Source organism: Cnephaeus nilssonii (genome assembly GCF_951640355.1).
Source record: "Cnephaeus nilssonii genome assembly, chromosome: X".
Classification (NCBI taxonomy): Eukaryota; Metazoa; Chordata; class Mammalia; order Chiroptera; family Vespertilionidae; genus Cnephaeus; species Cnephaeus nilssonii.
In genome coordinates this window covers 121,680,202-121,701,955 of record NC_137071.1, presented here as the reverse complement: position 1 = coordinate 121,701,955, position 21,754 = coordinate 121,680,202, and the positions used below count along the sequence as shown (strand labels likewise).

At 56.9% G+C, this 21,754-nt stretch overlaps 1 protein-coding gene and 1 long non-coding RNA gene across 2 annotated transcripts; one reads left to right on the top strand and one right to left on the bottom strand.

The window, feature by feature from the left end:
- Positions 1-2,929: 2,929 nt before the first annotated feature.
- EMD (emerin) lies at positions 2,930-5,504 on the top strand. Its single transcript, XM_079765393.1, has 6 exons — positions 2,930-3,346; positions 3,518-3,625; positions 3,794-3,871; positions 4,095-4,228; positions 4,671-4,717; positions 4,800-5,504. Exons 1-6 carry the CDS (start codon positions 3,265-3,267, stop codon positions 5,119-5,121), a joined length of 771 nt encoding a protein of 256 aa, XP_079621519.1. The 5' UTR covers positions 2,930-3,264; the 3' UTR covers positions 5,122-5,504.
- Positions 5,505-12,839: 7,335 nt separating this feature from the next.
- LOC307095830 lies at positions 12,840-14,130 on the bottom strand. The gene is made up of 4 exons (XR_013813232.1): positions 13,878-14,130; positions 13,511-13,663; positions 13,358-13,416; positions 12,840-13,178 (listed from the first exon to the last, which is right to left on the bottom strand). It is a non-coding gene; the product is annotated as an uncharacterized lncRNA (long non-coding RNA).
- Between the last annotated feature and the right edge of the window lie 7,624 nt (positions 14,131-21,754).

Genomic DNA, 21,754 nt, shown 5'->3' with positions numbered 1-21,754 from the left:
TCCAGGGTTGGAACACAAGGCGTTCTTTGAGAGGCTTTTGGTCCGCTGACCATTCACTCTTGTATGTTGCTTGTGACAATCTTCCTTCCACACACACATTTTCACAACAATCACCATCTGATGACTTTTGTTTCTATCAGAGCTGTTTCAAAGAATTCAAACACTGGGGAAAAGCCAAAGGCTCTCGAACGTCCTTGAAAAGTTAAGTTTTGTCCAGTGCTAAAGTCTGAAGAAGATTCTGATCTTACGGAAAACACGAATAGCTCAGGGAACAATCATGTCCTTGGACATGGATGCTGAGAAATGCGTTCGTGTTGATACTATTTTTCCTTACAACTTTCAATCTGGCTGGAATTGCGTGTTATACAATATACTGCTTGGAAGCCATTCCCCATCCTTAAAGGTGAAACTGTCTTCTTTTTTGTTTGTTAATCCTCACCTGAGGATATCCTTCCATTGATTTTTAGAGAGAGTGGCAGGGAGGGGGAAAGAGAGAGAAACATTGATGTGAGAGAGACACATCAATTGGCTACCTCCCGCACGGGCCCAGACGAGGGCCAGGGATTGAGCCTGCAACTGGAATCGAACCCAGGACTTGCCCTTGACTGGAATTGAACCCAGGACCCTTCAGTCCGCAGGCCGACGCTCTATCCACTGAGCCAACCCCGCTAGGGTGAAATTGCCTTCTTACTCTGGACTTGGACTCGGTGGCTTCCTAGCCCTTTCATCCTGGCTGTAGTTCCATGGAGGCCATAGATTTCCTCCAACAGGAGTCCTCTGAGGACTCGGAACCCCTGCTGGGCCACAGATGTCCAGGTCATTGCCATGAGGACTAGGTACTGGCTGGGGGAACAGTCCATTGAATGCACCGCTGCACTTGAGACCCTTGGGCAAGTCTCTTCCCTCTCTGGTCTCCCGATTTCTGCTCTATGTGATGGGGGTGACGCAGGGGGCCTCTCAGCTCTGATGGTCAAGGGCTCCCCCTGGTTTCTGGTGGTCTGGGATGGGTCTGCCCTGCAGTGGGGCTGTACTTGGGCTCCAGGAGCCCACAGGGTGGGCGCAGGGGACCATCACAGTTCAGACTCCTGGTGCCGTCTATGGTGGGACCTCATAGTGGGACAACAGTGGGGGACATAAAAGGCCGAGTGCCGAGGCAGGTGCCGGGGGAGGGGTGTTCCTTGGGGAGACGGCAGACCTAGAATTCCTTGACCTCATAAGGAAACAGCTTGGATGCATACAGGGAGGGGTGGCATGGGGGAGGACTGAGCCTCCGGGACATGGGCCAACATTGCAGAAGAAGGCTTGGAGAGGTGCTGGGGAATCTGATCTTGCCAAAACTCAAAATTCCACGAGGCAGCCTCTGAGCGGCCCAGAGCCCAAACGCCATCTCTCTCCCTGCTCTGAAGCCATACACGTGTCTGGGGATCCACATGTCTCCTCTTCATCTTTCAGGAGACAGAGCAGGCCCCACCGTTACGCTAAAGCCAAGTCAACAGCAACTCTTCTGAGGGTCTTTGTCTGCAGTCAGTCCAGGGGCCCGTGTGTTTACCACTCTGCCTGGCAACCTTCTCCCCTCCATGGAGAACTGTTCTGTGACCCTGCACCAGCTGGGCCAGCCAGCCTGTCTGACCCAGAGCCCACCTCTCTTCTGCTCCCCATCACCAGCTGTCATCTATGAGACCAGGGACAGCACCTCCTTTTCCTATGTTCCCAGTTCTAGGCCTGCCCAGGGAGGGGCACCTCAGTTGGCCGCACACTCCACTGGCTGTCTTTGTTTAGAATCTCCACGGGACCACTTTCCTTTCTCCATGGGACAGCTCTTGACTGACAAAGGCCCTTACCAACTCCTAGTGACAGTCCAGGCTCCTCAGTAGGCCTTGGTGCTTTCTGTGGTTTGCCCCCCCCCTCAGTCCCTGGGCCCCCTGTCCTGGCGTGGCGCTGAACCCCCCTGTCCTAAACTTTCATGGCACTGAAACCCACGCACACCCAGGTGCTCAGAGCCTGCCAAGCCTATTGGGAGCCCTGAGCAGGCCACTCTGGGTCTGGAAGGGCCCCATTGGCTCCTTGTCTGGCCATCTCCTGGGTCACACTGGGCGCAGGGGCCATTCACACAGGAAGGGAAACCCCTAGTGTCCTAGGTGGATGGCAACCCCAGGCGGACACTCCGCTGTCTGTGCTCACATCACACGGCGTCCTATGCCAGTGCCCATTATTGGCACGTCCGGCCCCTTCCAAGGCTGCTTGCTCCTGGAGTGCTGGCAGCCTCCTGGCCCAGTGCCCCATTTCCTCCCGGGTGGAGCAGGGAGGGAGGGAAGCGGTGGGGACCGCAGGGTGCAGGTGCACAGGCCAGAGCTATGCAGACAGGAAAGCTGGAGGGGAACAGGGGGGAGGTGGTTGGGGGGAGGGAGGCCTGGGGGCAACCCAGGGCCTGGGCTCTGCCTGGGGTCGCTTCCCAGGTGTGGCACACGCACTCAAAGCGCTTGCAACAGCGCCGGACCCGGGCCCTGCGCTTTCCAAGGGCTCACCCTCAGAATGGGCCCATTCCCGGTACTGCCCGGGCAGCCTGCCAGGTGCGGCCCAGGAAACCCCCCCGATTCTGGGTAGCAGGGGCTGCGGGGAAGGGGCGAGCCCACGTGACTCAGAGAAGGCAAGCCACGCCGTGCGCACCGGCCCCGCCCCACTTCCAGGCTCTGGCCGGTTTCTGCCGGTTCCACTCGCAGGGGCCCCACTCCTCACTTCTCGCCCGAACACACCAGTGGGTGACGTCTGCGCTCGCTGGCCCCGCCCCGCCCCCCCATGTACAGGCGGGTCTATTCTCATTTCCCTCGCGCGCAGGCCCCGCCCCTCCCTCACGTCCAGCCCAAACTCCACAGCGTGTGACGCCGGGCTCGCCGACCCCTCCCCTTTCCCTGAGCGCGCAGCCCCGCCAGCTCCCACGGTCCAACAGGTCTGAGCTGCTTTGGCTCTTCCCGGGGGCGCGCAGGCCCCGCCCCTCTTCCGCCTCTAGCCAATCGCGCTCGTTTGTGAGGTCTGGGCTCACCAGCCCCGCCCCGCCCACTCCCCAGGCCAGACCGGTTTGCGCTGGCTGCTTCCCAGCGGACTGGCTCCGCCCTGCGCGGCGCGCGCACCCCGCGACTGTGACGCGAGCGTGACGCGAGTGCTGCCGCTCCCGAGGCACTCTGCTGCCACCGCCGAGCTCCGAGGCAACCGTAGCTAGGCCCGTGTCGCCAGGCCCGGGCAGCCACTAGGCCTCCGCCTCCCGCCATGGACGACTACGCGGTCCTCTCGGACGCTGAGCTGGCCGCTGTGCTGCGCCAGTACAACATCCCGCACGGGCCTGTCGTGGGTATGCGGCGGCGGGCGGCCCCCTCCCCTTCCCGTGTCCCCCCCCCCCCCGCCTCCCGGGTCCCCCTCCCGGGCACCAGCCCGCACTGCGCGCCCCCTCCTGGGACTCCCTCCCCAGGTTCTGGGCCCACTTTCCTGACCCCCCCCTCCCCTGCGCCCCATGTCTGGCCAGGCTCCACTCGCAAGCTCTACGAAAAGAAAATCTTCGAGTACGAGACTCAGAGGCGAAGGCTCTCGCCCCAGAACTCGTCCACATCCTCATTCTCCTATCGGCTCTCCGGTGAGACCCCCCCCCCCACCCCAGGGCCCCACCTGACCACCTGTGGGGACGTATTTTGCGCTATAGGGAGGATTGGGTTGCGCGGGTGTGGCAGGGACTCTGGCCGGGAGGGGCAAGAGGAAAAGAACTTGGGGGCCAATGGTCCTGCTCTCCCCCTCCCCCATTCAGACTCAGATTCAGCATCGGTGGACTCGGATATGTACGATCTGCCCAAGAAAGAGGACGCCTTACTTTATCAGAGCAAGGGTAAGACGGCGGTGGGAGGGGCCCTGACATCTTCAATTCCACTCCCTCAGGGACCTCAGTGTCAGGAAGAACCTGAGACCTCAATCCCCACTGTCCCTCACCAGCCCTGGAGGGGGGGGGCAGCTGTGTCACAGGCCCCAAATAGGATTCACATTCGGACCATGGGGCCAGGTGGGGGACACCACTGCCCCCTCTACTACCGCTACCTCCCCCCTTTCCCAAGGCTATAATGATGACTACTATGAGGAGAGCTACATGAGCACCAGAACTTACGGTGAACCTGATTTTGCGGGCACACCCAAGGGCTTCCGCCAGCCCGCCGCTGCACTCGCAGATGCTGACACCTTTCACCACCAGGTGAGCTAGCTGCCGGGCACCCTGTACTTAGGTACAACCTCGGGGGGGGGGGTCATATCTGGGTTTGGATAAATCATTGGGGCCCCTGGGTGCAAATGGTAGCTTTCAAGCCTCCAGGAAGACATGGGGTCCGCAGACACCTGCCTGGTCAGGGCTTTCCTTTGGGGGCGCTGTCAGAACTGTTTGACTAGAGCACATGGGACATGCTTTGCACCCCGGTCTGGGGATCTAGGTGTGAGCTCTTTCTGAGAATCCTGGGGCAGAAGGTAGGGTGCACGCAGTCAGGACAATTACTGAGCAAGTGGCAAAGCCCCGTGGACATAAGGCCAGGAGTTCAGAAGGGTTCTGGAGCAGGGCAGGCCAGCCAGGGAAGTTTGGCCTGAGATATGACAGGACCACGCTGACCCCGACAGGGTCTCTTCACCCCGCTTCTCTCCTTCAGGTGCGTGAAGACAATTTTTTCTCTTCAGACGAGGATGGCAAGAATAGGTGAGTCGTGGGGAAGGCCAGGGGCCAGGACGGATTCTGGACCCAGACCCTCCTGGCCCATCTGCTCCCCTCTTTGCCTCAGGGAACGCCCCGTGTATGGCCGGGACAGTGCCTACCACAGCATCGCGCACTACCGCCCTGTTTCCAACATCACCAGAAGCTCCCTGGGCATGTCCTATTATCCCACCACCTCCTCCACCTCTTCCATGTCCTCAACCTCATCTTGCCCCCCCTCGTGGCTCGCCCGCCGAGCCATCCGGCCAGAAAAGCAGGCCCCTGGGGCTGGGCTGGGCCAGGACCGCCAGGTCCCACTCTGGGGCCAGCTGATCCTTTTTGTGGTGTTCGCTGCCTTCCTGCTCTTGGTTTACTACTCCATGCAGGCTGAGGACGGCAACCCCTTCTAAGGGGACACCTGAGGGTCCGGCTGGCTTCATGGCCAGCGGCTCATGGAAGTGCTGGCCAACTGCCTTAGCAGTATTTGTTGGGGGGAGGGGGGTGGGGGACTTTTCGTGTGTGTTCTAGCTTGTGGGTGCCTTGTCCTACCTTGTCCTGCCTAGGAGGCAGCAGACCTGGGCTCTCTGCAGCATGGTGGGCCTGGGCTGACCTTCCTCCTGACCCTGCTTGCCTCTGACCCTTAGGGCCCAGGAGGGCAAGACCCTTCTCCTGAAGAGGAGAACATAGTTGTTGTCATTGCATGCCTCCTGTTGTTGTCACCTTGTTGGGGGATTAACCAAAGGCCGCCCTGACTTCTGTTTTCGTGGACACACAATAAAAAGTTTATTTTTAACGCGTGGGCTCTTCTTGCTGGGGAAAGGGTTGGGCTTCTCTGCCTGGGGCCTCTACCCTAGGTCGCAAAGATCCCCACCTGGCTCTGTTGGCTCTCCTCCTTTGCTTTGGGCACATTCTACCCACAGACACATTTGGGCTTCGCTTGTGGGGTCTACTGCCAGACCTCTTGACTACTTTTGAAAATGACTGCGGCACCATAGGTTATGGAAAGCCCAGCTGGAAATGCAGGTGAGGCTGCGCGCACCATGCTGGCTGCAGGTGCTTTAACCGGGAAGAGCTGACGCTGACCTTGGGGTCTAAGGGGCAGCATGTGTTCGGTGGGCCTTCTCTTCCGGAAAGCGGCTTGTTTAGTGACACGGGGCAGTCATCGTCATCTGAGATGGCCCGCCATCTCTGGGTAATCGGATTCTTCAACTGACTATTCTTATTTATCTCCAGGTTTTCTGCCATGGGTATTGAATCATCTTCAATATGTACACGTGCTTATAGCAGTGGGTACTGAGGGAACCCAGGGTAGAATGCCACGTGAGGCTGTGCGTCCTGTTGGTGCGCTGCCAGCACAAGTTGGGAAAGCACATAGGCGTGTACGCCATGCAGGCAGGTGGGAAGCAGAGGTGAGGCCAGGCTGCCAGGACAGGTGGGGCCCTGGCATCACTCCATCTCGCCTCTGACCAGCTCCTGGCTACAGGTGGTAGGACTCAGCAGGTGGCAGCCTCTTACTTGACACAGCGCCCATAAAGTACCCATGGGCTCCTGAGCCTTCGGGGCCCTCGGCTGGCTATGGCCACACAGCAAGCTTAGGTCAGGGCTGGGACTGGGACCCACCTACTCCAGCTCCTGGCCATTTCTCTTTGCTGTATCCTAGTCTCTCCCCACATTTTTAAAGAATATGCTTTTATTAGTTTCAGAGACGAAGGGAGAGATAGAAACATCAATGATGATAGAGAATCATTGATCGAGCCCACAACCTGGGCATGTGCCCTGACCGGGAATCGAACCGTGACTTCCTGGTTCATAGATCGATGCCCAACCACTGAGCCATGCCAGCTGGACTCTCGCCACATTTTTTTGTGTTTTCTTAAAAGTCACACATGCTTTTTGGGCATTTAAAATATTCAAAAGAATGAAAGAAATGAATTGCTATTTTTCTCACCACTCCCACAGCTGCAGAGCCTCCCTTGTTTGCTGCAAGCCACTCCCACCTGGCTCATCCCCAAGTGCACAGACACCTGTGGCACGGACTCCCCAGACTTCCAGACTGCCCCTCGCCATCCCAGTGCAAGGGCTAAACCTGGATGCTCTATGGGGGGAGTGGCGGTGGCAGGGGCAGGGGCAGGGAATGCTGCCTCATCACTGACAGTAAAACCTGATGGTCAGATCAATGAGCCTGTAAGAGGGGGAGGGGCAGAACAAGTGCACCAAGACCCCAGAGGGGCACAGTGACACAGCTTGTTTCAGCAACTGATCCCAAATCTAAGTATGTTAGGAGGGACCCCCCACAAGCACTGCCTGGGGCTGCTGTTGCACTGGAAAGGTATGTGGAGCCCAGCGAAGGGCAAGATTGACCTGTCAAAGCTGCGGTGGAGAAAAGGGACAGCGTGAGGAAGGGGAGCTGGGCCAGGGGCATCCCAAGGAAGGGGAGAGAGATGGCATGGCTTCTGGGTAGAATGGCTCCAAGTCTCTGGTCCTCCATCTGAGGGGGAGGCTAGGTAGGTGTGCTTGGCAACCACTGTGGTGTCTGGCATGAGAAAAGAGGCAACACCCACGTGACATAGTCTTCCCCCTTCTCATTCATTTACTCCCCATGGGCAACCATATTCATTCATCACCATGTGCCACATGGAGGACTGCTGAGGGCTCCCAGCCTCCTGCCCTGGGGCTCTGAGGACACTCCCATCCCAAGGAGTTCTGACAGCTCCTGAGGAGGTTGGATCCCCATCCCAGGACTCCCCCTTGGGCTTGGCTCACTCCCCAGGGCATCAGGGGATCCCGAGTGCTCTTACACCCCCTCTGGTGGTCCCAAGGGCTCTCCACACCCAACCCCTAGAGCTCTGGAGCCCCAAAAGAAACCTGAGTGCTCCCTAGTGCTCTGGGCACTTCAACCCAAAGGCTTTTGAGTGCTCCCTGGGCCCCCAAGGGAACCCCAGGCTCGAAGGTCTCCACCTAGTATTTTCCAGGGCTGGGACTACTTCCCTTCCTTGCGAACTCTAAGGGGACTCACCTCCCAAAAGCCCCCGAGGGCTCTGGGGTCCTCCCGGTATAGCAACTGAGGGCTCCAGTATTCACACTGGATGACTCACACCCCTGATCCACTCCCCTCTTCCCGCCCAAGGGAACCAGCAGAGCTGGGGACACAGCAGGGGGCAGCAGTGGCCTACAGTCCAGCAGATCATCTCTGCTTCCTTTGGGGGTACCACCTGAGCCGAGTCCTGTTGGGGCCTTGGACAGAACAGGTGGCTGTGGGAGGAGCTGAGATGCACCCTGAGGGTGGGAGGTTGAGAGAGGAGTGCCCTTGCTGGTGGGGCAAAGGGTGGGGCCCAAGAAGCACCACTCCTGATCTCACCCATGAACTTGGCCTCCCTGAGACGGTCCAGGGGAAGTGGCAGACAGCACTGGACAGGCCCAGAGGTGCCCTTGCCTTGACCCCCATGCTGCACAATAGCCAGCTGTTAAGCTGGAGAATGCGCCTACTGAGTCACGTGGGTTCCAGCACCAAGCAGGCAGCCTCTCAGACAACCCAGTGGATGCACATCCTGCAGCTCCACGAGGATGGACTGGCAGGGGCTCTGAGGTTCTTAAAGGACTGGACAGTGGCTCTGGACCCTCGCTGTTACTGCCCCTGGGGCTGGACTGCTGCCTGGGCTCTGGGTGGCCAGTCTCCACACTAAACTCTGCCCCAGGGGCCGCTGGACACGCCTGAATAAGTCAGGCCCCACCCGCTGGCCCAGCACTTCTCTCTCCCACTGTCCTCAAAGGCAGTGGATTCTGGAGGCTTCTGGAAGCTACCCGGCTGGGGAGGGAACAGGAGGAGGCAGAGCCCGGCCCACAGACCTGCAGCACCAGCAGGGGAACAGAGATCCCCCCGAGGCACCCCTTCTCCCCTCGGCCCAGTGGACCCCCAGGACTCTGCACACCCAGCACACACCTCCCTTCCCTGAGATGCCAGAGCCTCCTGCCGCCTCCTAGGCTGGCCGCTCTGAGAGGAGACAGTCCTGCCCCCCAGCCTCTCCCAAATCCCTGCCTGGTGGGCCCCCCACGGAGATGGCTCCCAGCTACCAGGAGCCCTGTCCCCTCCCCAGAGGCCCTGTCACACCCAGGCAGCTGTGACACGTGGGGCAGCAACGATGGAAAATGCCCACCTGGGGGAACAGGCCCCTGGGGACCACCCTGGGCTGAGCATGCAGGACACACCAGGCCTGAGCCTGAGCCCTGCCGGGCACGGGCAGGAGGGGCCCAGTGGAGGGCCCGCAGCTGGCACGAGGAGAGAGAGCCACCAGGACCCCATGCTGCTGGGGGCACATGGCCCGGGACCCGACTGAGCCACTGAGCGAACCCCAGATGACATCCTGGCTGCTGGGAGGACACGGGGAGGGGCAAGGCCCAGGCCATGAGCCAGGGTCACACACTGGGTGTGGAGGCCTGGCCACCAGCCCAGAGCCAACAGGGGGGTCACCCAGCCTCACGCCCAAGCCCTGCTCACCAGTAGGGGCCAGGAGCAGAGGGGAGGACCCGGCCACATGCCTTCCCAGGCTCCCCCACCTCACCTACTAAATGGGGAGGAGATGGCTGGTCACCCGATTGGGGGCCCCGGGCCCCGCCCCGCAGGTCCTGTCTGCCCTGAGTGCAGGCAGGGCAGGGCAGGGCAGGGCAGGGGGAGGGCTGAGCTGACCCCCACCCCACCGTCAGCCTCCACCCCTGCCCCAGCCACACCTCTGCACCTGCCCCTCCCTGCTGCCCATCCCCGCAGGAGGCTGGGGGCCCAGGTGGAGAAAGGGGAGCACTGGGCCCTCAGGGTAGGGCTGCCACCCCCCTGCCCGACAGTGAGGGAGCCCAGCATGTCAACGAGGGGAACATTCCTCTGGGGGCCCTTGGGGTTCCCGCTGGGTCTCCAGCTCGGGCAGCCTCACCCTGTCCAGGGCCTGGGGCCACGGTGCTCCAGGGCAGCCCCCTGGGAACCTGGAGGGAGCCAGGGGCCGAGGGGGGCAGACACCAAGCCAGGGCGGCGAGCATGCGCGGTGCTGGTGCTGACCTGGGCCCTCGGTGCGCTCAGTGGCTCAGGACGTCTCATCCCCGTGCAGGGCCCGGGCCATCCCGCCGCAGACGGGGCCCCAGAGGCAGGGCCGGTCGTGCACAGACTCCTCCTCAGGCCCGGGCGTCCCCAGGGAGGCCGTTCCCTGCAGGACACGGAGCTGCTCGGAGGTCAGGCTGCTGCCGCCACCTCCGTGACCAGCACGGGGGTCAGGGCAGGTCTCCAGCGCCCAGCGAGGCCGCAGCCAGGGGCAGGGTGAGGACATCGCTGAGCAGCGGGCGGGGCAGAGGCTGCCCTGCGGTCGGCACAGCTGCTGGAGACGAGGGGGCAGACACCCGTGCCCCTGGGTCAGGACCCGGGTCCTCGGGCAGAGGGTGAGGCCACTGAGGGCAGATGGGGACAGGCTCCGGGTGGGGCTGTGACTGCCCATCCTCAGGGCAGGCCACCAGGAGGAGCTCCCCAGGAAAGGGGCCCTGCAGCGGGGGGGGGGGGGGGGGGGGGCAGTGCCCGCCCAGCACCGCCCAGCCCTCCTCAGCTTCCTGGCCCGGCGGCCCCGGGCAGACCGCAGGGCAGCGCCCTCCTCACCGTGGCTCCTGCCCAGCGCCCAGGGATGGGAAGGGGGCTCGGCGCGGGCACAGGGGGGGTGGTGAGTCAGAGGTCAGGTGGCCCAGGAGCCAGGGCTGCCCCAGGCCTGGGCGTCTCAGGGGCCCCGACCCTGTGTCCCCACACCCTGGCTGATGCCCCCAGAGTCAGGGCCAGGATCCCTGGGGCGAGGCGCGCCGGCGTCCCCTGCTGCCGGGAAACGGAGCCTGGCTCCCCAGACACCCGCTGTCCCGGGTTCAAGAAACGCACAGCACCCGGGGCGGTGCCCGGAGCTGGCACCGAGGGCTCCGTGTTGCCCAGCAGCGAGAGCCAACAAGGGAAGCACTCACCGCCCACAGAACCTGGGTGACAAATTCAGAGCCAGCAAATGCGTCATCGGGAAGTCACCTCTGGGCCCCAGCCAGGAGCCACGGGGCTGGGGCGGGCACGTCTCCAGGGAAACGAGATGCAAAGGGCCTCCTTCAGCCACAGTGGGAGCTCCTTCCTGAACAACTGGACACTCGGCTGCCCCCGCCCCTCCTCCCCCCAGACTGGCACCTGCCACCCTCACCCCCCAACCCGCCAGATCCCAGCCGGGGCTACTGACACCCTCCTTGAAGAGAAGGGGCTCCTGGGCCTGCCCCTCCCCAGTGCTGCCTGCACCTCTCCACCCCCGCCCCGCCCCCAGCCTTCAGGCTGCATGGAGGAAGGCTGGAGGGGACAGCAGGGGGAGGGGAGTGACCTAGCCTGTGTGCAGCCAGAGGTCACCCCTGCCCTGCCCCTGCCCCTGCCCCTGCCCCTGCGGACGGAGAAGGAATGGAGGCAAGACTGGGCCAGTGTGTGGGGACACGGGAGGTCAGGGACATCCTGTGGCCCAGCCTGGGTGGGGACTGACAGGGCGCTGAGCAGCGCTGCTGTGATGAGGAAGAGCTTCCTGCCCTGAGCCCCGAGCTGCTCCAGGGGCTGGGACCGCCATCCGGGCTGCCAAGTCCCCAGCGAAGGGCAGAGAGCACACACCGCGGGCACACGGGGCTCGGAGGCACTCTCTTCTCTTTCCCTTTGTGTGTTTCGTCCACAGCCCTTTAAAGACAAAGAGCCGCCTGCCCCGCTAGCTCGGGCCCTGCCTGGCTTGGTCCCGGGGCTAGAACTGGCCACCCTCCCTGAGACAAGGGACACGTTCTGGAGGGGCTGTTCTGTGCGGGGCCCGGAGTCCTCACGCCTGGACCCCCAGGTTCGGGAGCAGGCCCTTCTCGCAGCCTTCTCATCTGCTGTGAACAGAACACCCTTCAGCCCATCTCCCCTCCAGCCCTGTTCCGGCGTTGACCTGTGTGACCCATAACAACACGGCAGAGGTGAGGGAAGGTCGAGAGGTAAAAAGACTGTGTCTTCCATCTTGGGCCGCTCCCCCCTCTGCCCTGGTCCCGGGGAAGCCCTGCCTGAGCAGCCCGGTGGCCAGGCCCTGTGGGGAGGCACCGAGACCCCTGTCACCTCGCCTGAGTGATCTTGGAGGCAGAGCCCCTCCCCCACCAGGGAGGCCCGAGGCTGCAGCCAGCTGGGGCCTTGACTGCGGCCTGGGACAGGCCCGGAGCCAGACTCCCCAGCCAGGCCCTTTGGCCTCCTGTCCCTCAGACACTGGGAGGTCACTGTCACTCCCATCAGGGCGCTGCGATTGGGGCCATTGTTATCAGCAGCAGGGAGCTGATACACAGTTTTAAATGGAGACGGGGCTCAGAGTCAGTCAGAAGCAGACCAACCAACAAGAAAGCCCAGAGCCATCAGGAAAAGCCTGGAGAGTCTGATGGCATGGAAACTGCAGCTGTCTGCCTGACCAAACACAACCCCAAACCACAAAGTCAGGAGACAAGTGACAAAGTGAGGGGGAAACAGTGACGAGATGAGTCAGGGCTCCTGTCATTAACGCAGAGAGAGCTGACCCAGGGCCCAGGGCACAGGGCACAGCCCGACACCCCAAAAGGAAGAGGGGGTCCAGGAGGGGAAACGTGGACAACGGAAGCCAAGGGTTCCTCCACCCTCTGTTCCCACAGCCAGCGTACGCTCAGGCGCTGGGCTCTGAGGGGCCACGGGGGCCATGACTGGCCATGCCCGTCACCTGCCGCTCCAGGGAGAGGACAGGCCGCCGTGGCGCCGAACAGGACGGGCCTCTGACCCCTGCAAAGACGGGCCGAGGAAGGAGGGTGCTGCCGGGCACTGGCCCCAGGCGCTGGGACACCCTCCGGGTGAGGGGCATTCTGCAGGAAAGGTGGAGGCTCCCAGCAGCTAGAGGGCCGGCCGCACCCCCACCCCTGCCACCTGTCAGGGTGGTTCCCAGGCAGAAAACCACCTTCTGGGTGCTCTGTGCCCCCACATCCCCGTTCCGGCTCTCTGGGCCCAGGCTCCTCTCCCATCTCCGAGCTGGGGTTTGGGCCTTCCCTCTGCCTCCTCAGAGAGTCTGTCCAGCCCACCCCAGGCCCCAGTCTGGTCTGTCTCTCCTCCATGCCCAGATGTTGTTATCAAACCCGGGGATCGCTGAGCCCCTGCACCCCAACCCCTTTCCCCGCCGGGGCTGTGCACGGTGCCCTGCAGGCCGCCCAGGCAGGCAGGAAGGGTGATGCTGCTCACAGGAGGCCCCTGGTCTTGGAGGGCTAGCGGCCTCCTAGCATCTCCCAGACCCGCGGGGACCATCAGAGGAGCCAGCCCCACGGAGGGCAGGTAGGGCAGGGGGCACACACCTCGGGGCTTCAGGCCTTCAAGGAAGTGCTTCTCTCAGCGGGACCCCTGCACAGCAGCAGCAGCATCACAGGGAGAGTGTGAGATCGCCGATTCGCAGGCCCCAGGTCAGATCTGCAGCATCAGAGACCCCAGGGTAGGCCAGTGACCTGGGTGTGAACACGCCCTGCAGGGGCTGCCATGCACCCGCACCCCTCCCCCCCCCCCCCCCCCCAGCCTGAGCACCACCGGGATGGATGGCCCTGATCACACCTCCTCCCGGAGAAGCCGCCATCTCTGTCTGCAGGGCTCACCTTGGCCTGTCCAGGTGAGAGGCAGGCGGGCACAGCTGATGGCGGCAGCGCGGGGGCTCCTGCAGAAGAACGGGCCTGTCTGAGCAGGGCTCCCTCCCTCAGGCCCACCCTGCCAGGGCCCACGGGGAAGACGGTCCCTTCCCGCCTTCTCACCTCCAGGGCCGTGGACAGCCAGTCCCTCTGGCGGCCGGCACAGGCCCCGTGACCGGCCTCCACGCTGTGCCCCTCTCCCCGGGACCCGGCTCCTGGGTGGTTTTGTTTGTAGGCCATGCTTTACAGAAACTGTCTGGGTACACTCGGGAGGCGCTGGAACACAGTGGGCCCGGGAATGAGTGTGTATGTGACTGTGTGGGGGGAGTGGGGGTGGGGGTGAGGGGTCCATTTGGGGCCCTGGGAGGATGGGAGCTCCCAAGAGCTCGGAGCAAGGCCACCCTCATTGGCCAGGACTGGGCGGGGCCGGAGACGGGGTGACCCTGCCCTTTGCCATCTGGGTGGGGTCCCCGGCCTCCTTTCCCCTCACCAGTCCCCTCCGGACTCCAGTACACTGTCCCTGGCCGTCTGGAGGGCCTGGCACCGTCAAGAAGGTGGGCAAGTCCTGCCGGGATCCGGGGGCGGGCCGCCTGACTGAGACCCCAGAATCTCCCGGGGCCTGGACTCGGTGGTGGCTTTTCTCTAGGGGGGGACGTCGAGATCCCCGGGTCTAGGGAACGGTGACTATGGCCAATTCACGGTGTGTGTGGGGCGGGGAGAGATGGCGGAGACAAAGCGGCTCTCCATTGTCTCAGGGCGTCATCAGCCCGCCGACAGGAAGTACCGCCTTTCTTCCTACACCGTCTCGCTGGCTCCACCAATAAATACGCTTGGCTCGTGACAAGACCCGCCCCCAGCCCACCCTACGTAGCTCAGCCCCTCGGTCCTGACGGACAGTTGTTCTGCCCAATCAAAGCCAGCCGTTCTCCTTCCGCCTCTAGGCTTAATGTTTGCCAGCTTCTTTCTTCTTGGTGGGGGTGAGCTGTCTGTGGACTGGGGACAACGTCGGTTCCAATGTGGGAAAGCAGGGACTTTCCATGCAGAGCCGCGAGAATCGTCTTGTTTGTACACAGTATGCACTGCTTGCGTTGTTTTGGTGTGAACTTATATTTTGAGGTAATTAACTTGATAGGAAGTTCCATGGAAACGTCTCAGAGGTCTGGGCCCCTCCTGCAGTTCCCTAGGGTCAGCACTACAGTCGCACACCAGGAAATGGCATTGACGCCAGCCGAGAGCTGCTCCGGGGTACACCCGTGTGTATGCGCACGCACAGCGCTGTGCACTTTGATCACACGTGTAGATTCCAGGGGCCGCCACTGCCATCAGTGTCCAGCCTGTTCCCTCACAAGGATCCCTCCGGTTGACCTTTTACAGCCACAGCCTCTCCCCTCCTCCCGCCAACCCATGCAACCAGTATTCTATTCTTTTTTCTTTCTTCTTTTTTTTTTTAAAAAAAATTTGTTTAATTAATTTTTTTACAAAGAGGAAGGGAGAGGGAGAGTTAGAAACATCCATGAGAGAGAAACATAGGTCAGCTGCCTCCTGAACGCCCCCTACTGGGGATCGAGCCTGCAACCAAGGTACATGCCCTCCAGGGGAATGAACCTGGGACCTTACAGTCCACTGAGCCAAACCGGTCAGGGCCAGTATTCTATTCTTTTTATTTTTTTATTTTTATTGATGTCAGAGAGGAAGGGAGAGGGAGAGAGAGATAGAAATATCAATGATGAGAGAGAATCGTTGATTGGCTGCCTCCTGCACGCCCCCTACTGGGGATCGTGCCCACAACCCGAGCATATGCCCTTGACTGGAATCGAACCTGGGACCCTTTAGTCCGCAGGCCGATGCTCTATCCACTGAGCCAAACCGGTCAGGGCCAGTATTCTATCCTCATCCCTGCAGCTTTGTCATCTGAAGTCCATTAGCTACCTGAGTGGAAGAATGCGTGTGTAACTGGCTGAGCCTTTTCCACTCCGCGGGGCCCTTGAGGGCCATGCCCGCTGCTGCACGTGTCGCTGGTGTTCCCTCTGCATTGCCGGCTGTAGTCCTCGGTGTGGATCAAGCAGGGTTCCCTCCAGCATTCACCCGCTGAGGGCGGCTGGCTTGTTCCCAGTCTTCGGCTTCTACAAATTACCCGCTCTGAACACTGGAGCACAGTTTTCCTGTGATTACAAGCTTCCACTTCTTTGGCCTAAGTGCCCAAGTGTGCGATGGCTGGGTCCTGTGGAGATGGATGTGTAGCTTTAAAAGATGTTTCTTTTAAGCCCTGGCTGGTTTGGTTCAGTGGTTAGAGCGTCATCCTTCGGACTGAAGGGTCCCAGGTTCAATTCCGGTCAAGGGCATGTACCTTGGTTGTGGGCACATCCCCAGTAGGGGGTGTGCAGGAGCCAGCTGATCGATGTTTCTCTCTCATCAATATTTCTGACTCTCTCTCCCTCTCCCTTCCTCTCTGTAAAAAAAAAAAAAAAAAAAAATCAGTAAAGTATATTTTTAAAAATAAAATAAAAGAAACAGCTGAGCCCTGGCTTGTTTGGCTCAGTGGCTAGAGCGTCAGCCTGTGGAATGAAGGGTCCTGGGTTTGATTCTGGTCAAGGCCACATACCCTGGCTGCGGGCTCTATCCGAGTTGGGGGCAGGCAGGAGGCAGCCAATCAATGATTCTCTCTCATCATTGATGTTTCTCTTTCTCTTTTCCTCTCCTTTTCTCTCTGAAATCAATACAAATCTGTTTTTTTTTTAAACAAAACAAAACAAAAAACAAACAGCTGAGTTGCCTTCCACAGTGGCTATGCCATTTTACATGACCATCCTGCACACTTTAAAAGTACATAATTGATTTTTTTTTTACAAAACAACATTAGCTTAAGCAAGATTGTTAACAATTTTGTTTCTCATCCAACTACAATTTTCTTTCTTTTTTTAAATTAAAAAAAAATCTAGATATTCTAGGCTGTGGGATAGTAGACAAATAGGCTGTATGTTCTAATCTTTTTAAAAAAATATTTTTATTGATTTTTTACAGAGAGGAATGGAGAGGGATAGAGAGTTAGAAACATCAATGAGAGAGAAACATCGATCAGCTGCCTCCTGCACACCCCCCACTGGGGATGTGCCCGCAACCAAGGCACATGCCCTTGACCGGAATCAAACCCGGGACCCTTCAGTCCGCAGGCCGACGCTCTATCCACTGAGCCAAACCGGTTTTGGCATGTATGTTCTAATCTTAACATAAAACCAATCATTGCCTTCTGGCCCGTTTCCTAAGGCTGAGGGAGGAGGGCTTCTGAGGTGTAAGGGCTCTAAGCTCTCTGAAGGCTGGTGGGAAGACAAGACCTTATTTTTCTAAATTTATTTTTATTGATTTCAAAAAGGAAGGGAGAGGGAGAGATAGATAGAAACATCAATGATGAGAGAGAATCATTGACCGGCTGTCTCCTGCATGCCCCCTTCTGGGGATTGAGCCCACAACCTGGGCATGTGCCCTTGACTGGAATTGAACCTGGGACCCTTTCTTCAGTCCGAAGTCCAACGCTTTATCCACTCAGCCAAACCAGCTAGGGGAAGACCTTTTGAAAAGAAGAAGAAGGAGAAGGAGAAGGAGAAGGAGAAGGAGAAGGAGAAGGAGAAGGAGGAGGAGAAGGAGGAGGAGAAGAAGGAGGAGGAGGAGAAGAAGAAGAAGAAGAAGAAGAAGAAGAAGAAGAAGAAGAAGAAGAAGAAGAAGAAGAAGAAGAAGAAGAAGAAGAGGAGGAGGAGGCTGGCAAGGGTGTTTACTGCTTGCCAAAGCCTAACTCCCAGAGCTCTGCGGGCTGAGGCCCGGGAAGGAGCTGGTGGCCAGGGGGCAGTGGTTTGGGCACTGGAGTCGGGCTGACAGACAAATGGCAGCCTGGAGGTTTGGGACCTCTTGGTTTCCCAGTGTGTTTGGTAAAGTCCCATTTATAATACAGAAAGTGCCCCATGAAAGAGGAAGCAGTACGTCATTTCTTTTTTTTTTTTTGAATTCTTTGTTGTTGAAAGTATTACATATGTTCCCTTCCTCCTCCATTGTCATCTCCCAGCCTGCCCCTGCCCCCCAGTCCCAGTCTACACCCCCCCCATTGACTGTGTCTATTGGTTATGCTTATATGCATACAAGTTCTTTAGTTGATCTCTTACCCCCAGTACGTCATTTCTGATCTCTCAGCAGCTTAGCTGTTGAACCCCTGGGATTTCAGCTGCAGCATGAACCTCCGAAGAATCAGTCAAGAACCATTTTATCGAAGTATTTCATTCAGGGAAGTCCCAAAGCAGGCTTAGCCCTGGAGTTGGGAGAGTTGGGGAGGGGGGGCAGGGGGGGGGTGTGGAGACAGACCAGTAACTACATTTTTCTATGCAATCACCAACATAGTTATTCAGTTTTAAAAACATACACTTTAAAACATATTTTATTTATGTATTTGATAGTTGTACAGATGTTTTTGTCCTTATCTTTATATTTGTCTCTGTGTTCTTACGGAACAGAATTAATGCCTAAGGGATAAGGCCTGGATCCATTTAACTCAGTTTGCACTCTCTTAGCATCAAAGGACATCTGACACATTTCAAAAATAAAACAGAACAGGAAACAATCGAACATAAACCAACAAGAGACCTAAGAAAAAAAGCAGATGAAAATATGTACAAAAATTCTTATTTTAGAATTATGCTGTATACATTTGATTGTGATTTTCTTTTACTTAGTAATATATCTTTTTTTTTTCAAACGTATGTTTTTATTGATTTCAGAGTGGAAGGGAGAGGGAGAGATAGAAACATCAGTGATAAAAGAGAATCATTGATCGGCTGCCTCCTGCATGCCCCCCCACTGGGGATTGAGCCCGCAACCCAGGCATGTGCCCTGACCAGGAATTGGAACCGTGACCTCTTGGTTCATAGATCCATGCTCAACCACTGAGCACACCAGCCGGGCAGTAATATACTTTGAGACCTTTCCGTGTTAGTACACAAATGTCTTGGTATTTGATGAAATACATGTACTGTAATTTACATAATGAATCCCAATTGATGTACTGTCACATTTTCTCTCTTGTTTTGCTATTCACATTAATGCTGCAACCACCAGCTTTGAACATGTGTCAATCTCCCTCTAGGATAATTTCCACTAAGCGGAATTGCCAGGTCAAAACCTATGGGCATTTCACATGTTAATAGACACTATATCAGTGTCTCCCCAAAAGACCCTACTTGTCATACATTAGGGCTGTTAGTCCTTTGTTACATATATTGTAAATATTTCCCCTCATTTTGTCTTTTGTCTTAAAAGACTAGACTTGCTCGTTTTGGATGCAGGAAGTGAGACATTTCTTTTTTAAAAAATATATTTTATTGATTTTTTTTTTTTTTTACAGAGAGGAAGGGAGAGGGAGAGAGAGTTAGAAACATCAGATGAGAGAGAAACATTGATCAGCCACCTCCTGCACACCCCCCACTGGGGATGTGCCCGCAACCAAGGTACATGCCCTTGACTGGAACCGAACCTGGGACCCTTCAGTCGCAGGCCGACGCTCTATCCACTGAGCCAAACCGGTCAGGGCGAGACATTTCTATATTATCAAAATTATTAAGCTCTCAATTGATGATTTCTGGGTTGTGCTTCTTGGGCATAGAGGTTTTCTCCCATATGTGACCAGAATAAGGAGACTTGGAGCGGAAATTCTGAGTCTTGTTTGCCAATTGCCCATTGACCCAGGCTGATGGGTAGGCCTGCTAGCCCATCACTGTGGCCTGGGGAGTTGGTCAACATGACCCAGTGCTGCCTGGGCCAGGGTTAGTGGTGGTGACTGTCAGATATCCAGCCCCTGCCCTCCAGGGATGCCAGTTCAGTTTGGAAGGAAGACAAGAAAATATGCAATGAGAAGTGTTTAGTTACATTCTTTTTGTTTGTTAATCCTCGCCGGAGGATATTTTTTTTCATTGATTTTTTTTAAAACAACATTGCTTGCTATTCCTTTATTTATTTATTTATTTATTTATTTATTTATTTAGAAGATATATTTTAATTTATTTTAGAGAGGGAGCGATAGAAACATCAATGACCAGAGAGAATTACTGATCGGCTGCCTCCTGCATGCCCCCCACTGGGGATCAAGCCTGCAACCTGGGCATGTGCCGTGACCGGGAATGGAACCTTGATCTCCTGGTTCATAGGTTGACGCTCAACCACTGAGCCACGCCGGCCGGGCTTTCCATTGATTTTTAGAGAGAGTGGAAGGGAGGGGGAGAGACACACAGAGAGAAAAATTGATGTGAGAGAGACACATCAATTGGTTGCCTTCCACACTTGCCTGGACCAGGGTTGGGGATCAAGCCTGCAACCTAGGTACATGCCCTTGACCAGAATCGAACCCAGACCCTTCAGTCTGTAGGCCAACACTCTATCCACTGAACCAAACTAGCCAGGGCTAGTTACATTCTTTTTTTAAAAAAAGATTTTTTGATGTAAAATATATATACATACATATATATGCCATTATATAATATATATAATAATCTGGCCACATTTTTTGATGTAAAATATACATACATATATTATATGCCATTATATAATATATATAATAATCTGGCCACTCAGTGTGTGTGTATATGTATGTGTGTGTATGTACACACACACACACACACAGACACACACACACACACACTGAGTGGCCAGATTATGATCTCTGAACGCATAATAATCTGGCCACTCAGTGTGTGTGTGTGTGTGTGTGTGTGTGTGTGTGTACATATATATGTGTATATATATATATATATATATATATAGTATAAAATTGATTTCAGAGAGGAAGGAAGAGGGAGATAGAAACATCAATAATGAGAGAGAATCATTGATTGGCTGCCTCCGGCACACCCCCCCACCCCCCACTGGGGATTGAGCCTCCAACCCAGGCATGTGCCCTTGACCGGAATCAAACCCAGGACTCTTCAGTCCGCAGGCCGATGCTCTATGCACTGAGCCAAACCAGGTAGGGCTAGTTACATTCTTTAAATGCATAGGTGGCTTGCAGGGAAGGGAAGGAAATCCCTGGGGAAACAGAGCAAATGAAAACGGGGGTGGTGGGGCTGGGCCCGGTGAGGTGCTGCCCAGCTGGATTTCCAAGGCACTCAGGGTTCATGGAGCTCTGAAGGTGAGAGAGCAGAACTGAGATCCCACCTAAAACCAGTGCTCTGAAAGGCACATTTCCACAGTGAAAAGGAAGGACAGAGATATACACTGAGTGGCCAGATTATGATGATCTCTGAGCGCATAATAATCTGGCCACTCAGTGTATATCCTATATAATAAAAGGCTAATATGCAAATTGTCCCCTCGACCAGGAGGGGACATGGGCAGGCCGGCCAACCGCCCATGTCCCCTCCCCCTGGCCAGGCTGGCAGGACCTCACCCATGCACGAATTCATGCACCGGGACTCTAACACACACACACACACACACACACACACACACACACACACACACACACTGAGTGGCCAGATTATTATGCATTCAGAGATCATAATAATCTGGCCGCTCAGTGTAAGAAGAAGTAGGTACATCCCAGCCTGGGTCTGAGTGAGCGGGCCAGGAACTCCACCATCCACAGCATCAATGAGCAGGAGCTGCCTTTACCCAGCTACAGGCAGAGGGGCTTTAGTGAACCCCTGGATGAAAGAAACTACACCCCCCCCTCCGTCGTGTAATACTGCTGGACTCCTGGTAGAGCAAACCCACCCTCCCTGGGAAGGGATACCTCTCCCAGGACTCCACCCAGGACTCCCAGAGCCCTGCTTAAGATGGGTCAGCAAACTAAAATTGAAGACACAGCCCAGCCAGCATGACTCAGTGGTTGAGCATCGACCTATGAACCAGGAGGTCACGGTTCGATTTCTGGTCAGGGCACATGCCCATGTTGGAGATTCGATTCCCAGTGTGGGGCGTGCAGGAGGTAGCCAATCAATGATTCTCTCTCATCATTGATGTTTCTATCTCTCTATCTCTCTCCTTTCCTCTCTAAAATTAATAAAAATATATATTTTAAAAGAAACATCACTGATGAGAGAGAATCATTGATTGGCTGCCTCCTGCACACTCCCCACTGGGGATCAAGCCCTCAACCCAGGCATGATGCCTTGGACCGGAATTGAACCTGGGACCCTTTAGTCTGCAGGTCGACGCTCTATCCACTGAGCCAAACTGGCTAGGGTTCATCATTGATGTCTCTCTCTCTCTCTCTCTCTCTCTCTCCCTCTTCCTCCCTTCCTTCCTCTCTCCCTCCACCTCCCCGTTCCAGTCCCCCTCCTTCCCCTCCCTCTCCCTCTCCCTTCCTCTTTGAAACCAATAAAAATATATTTTATT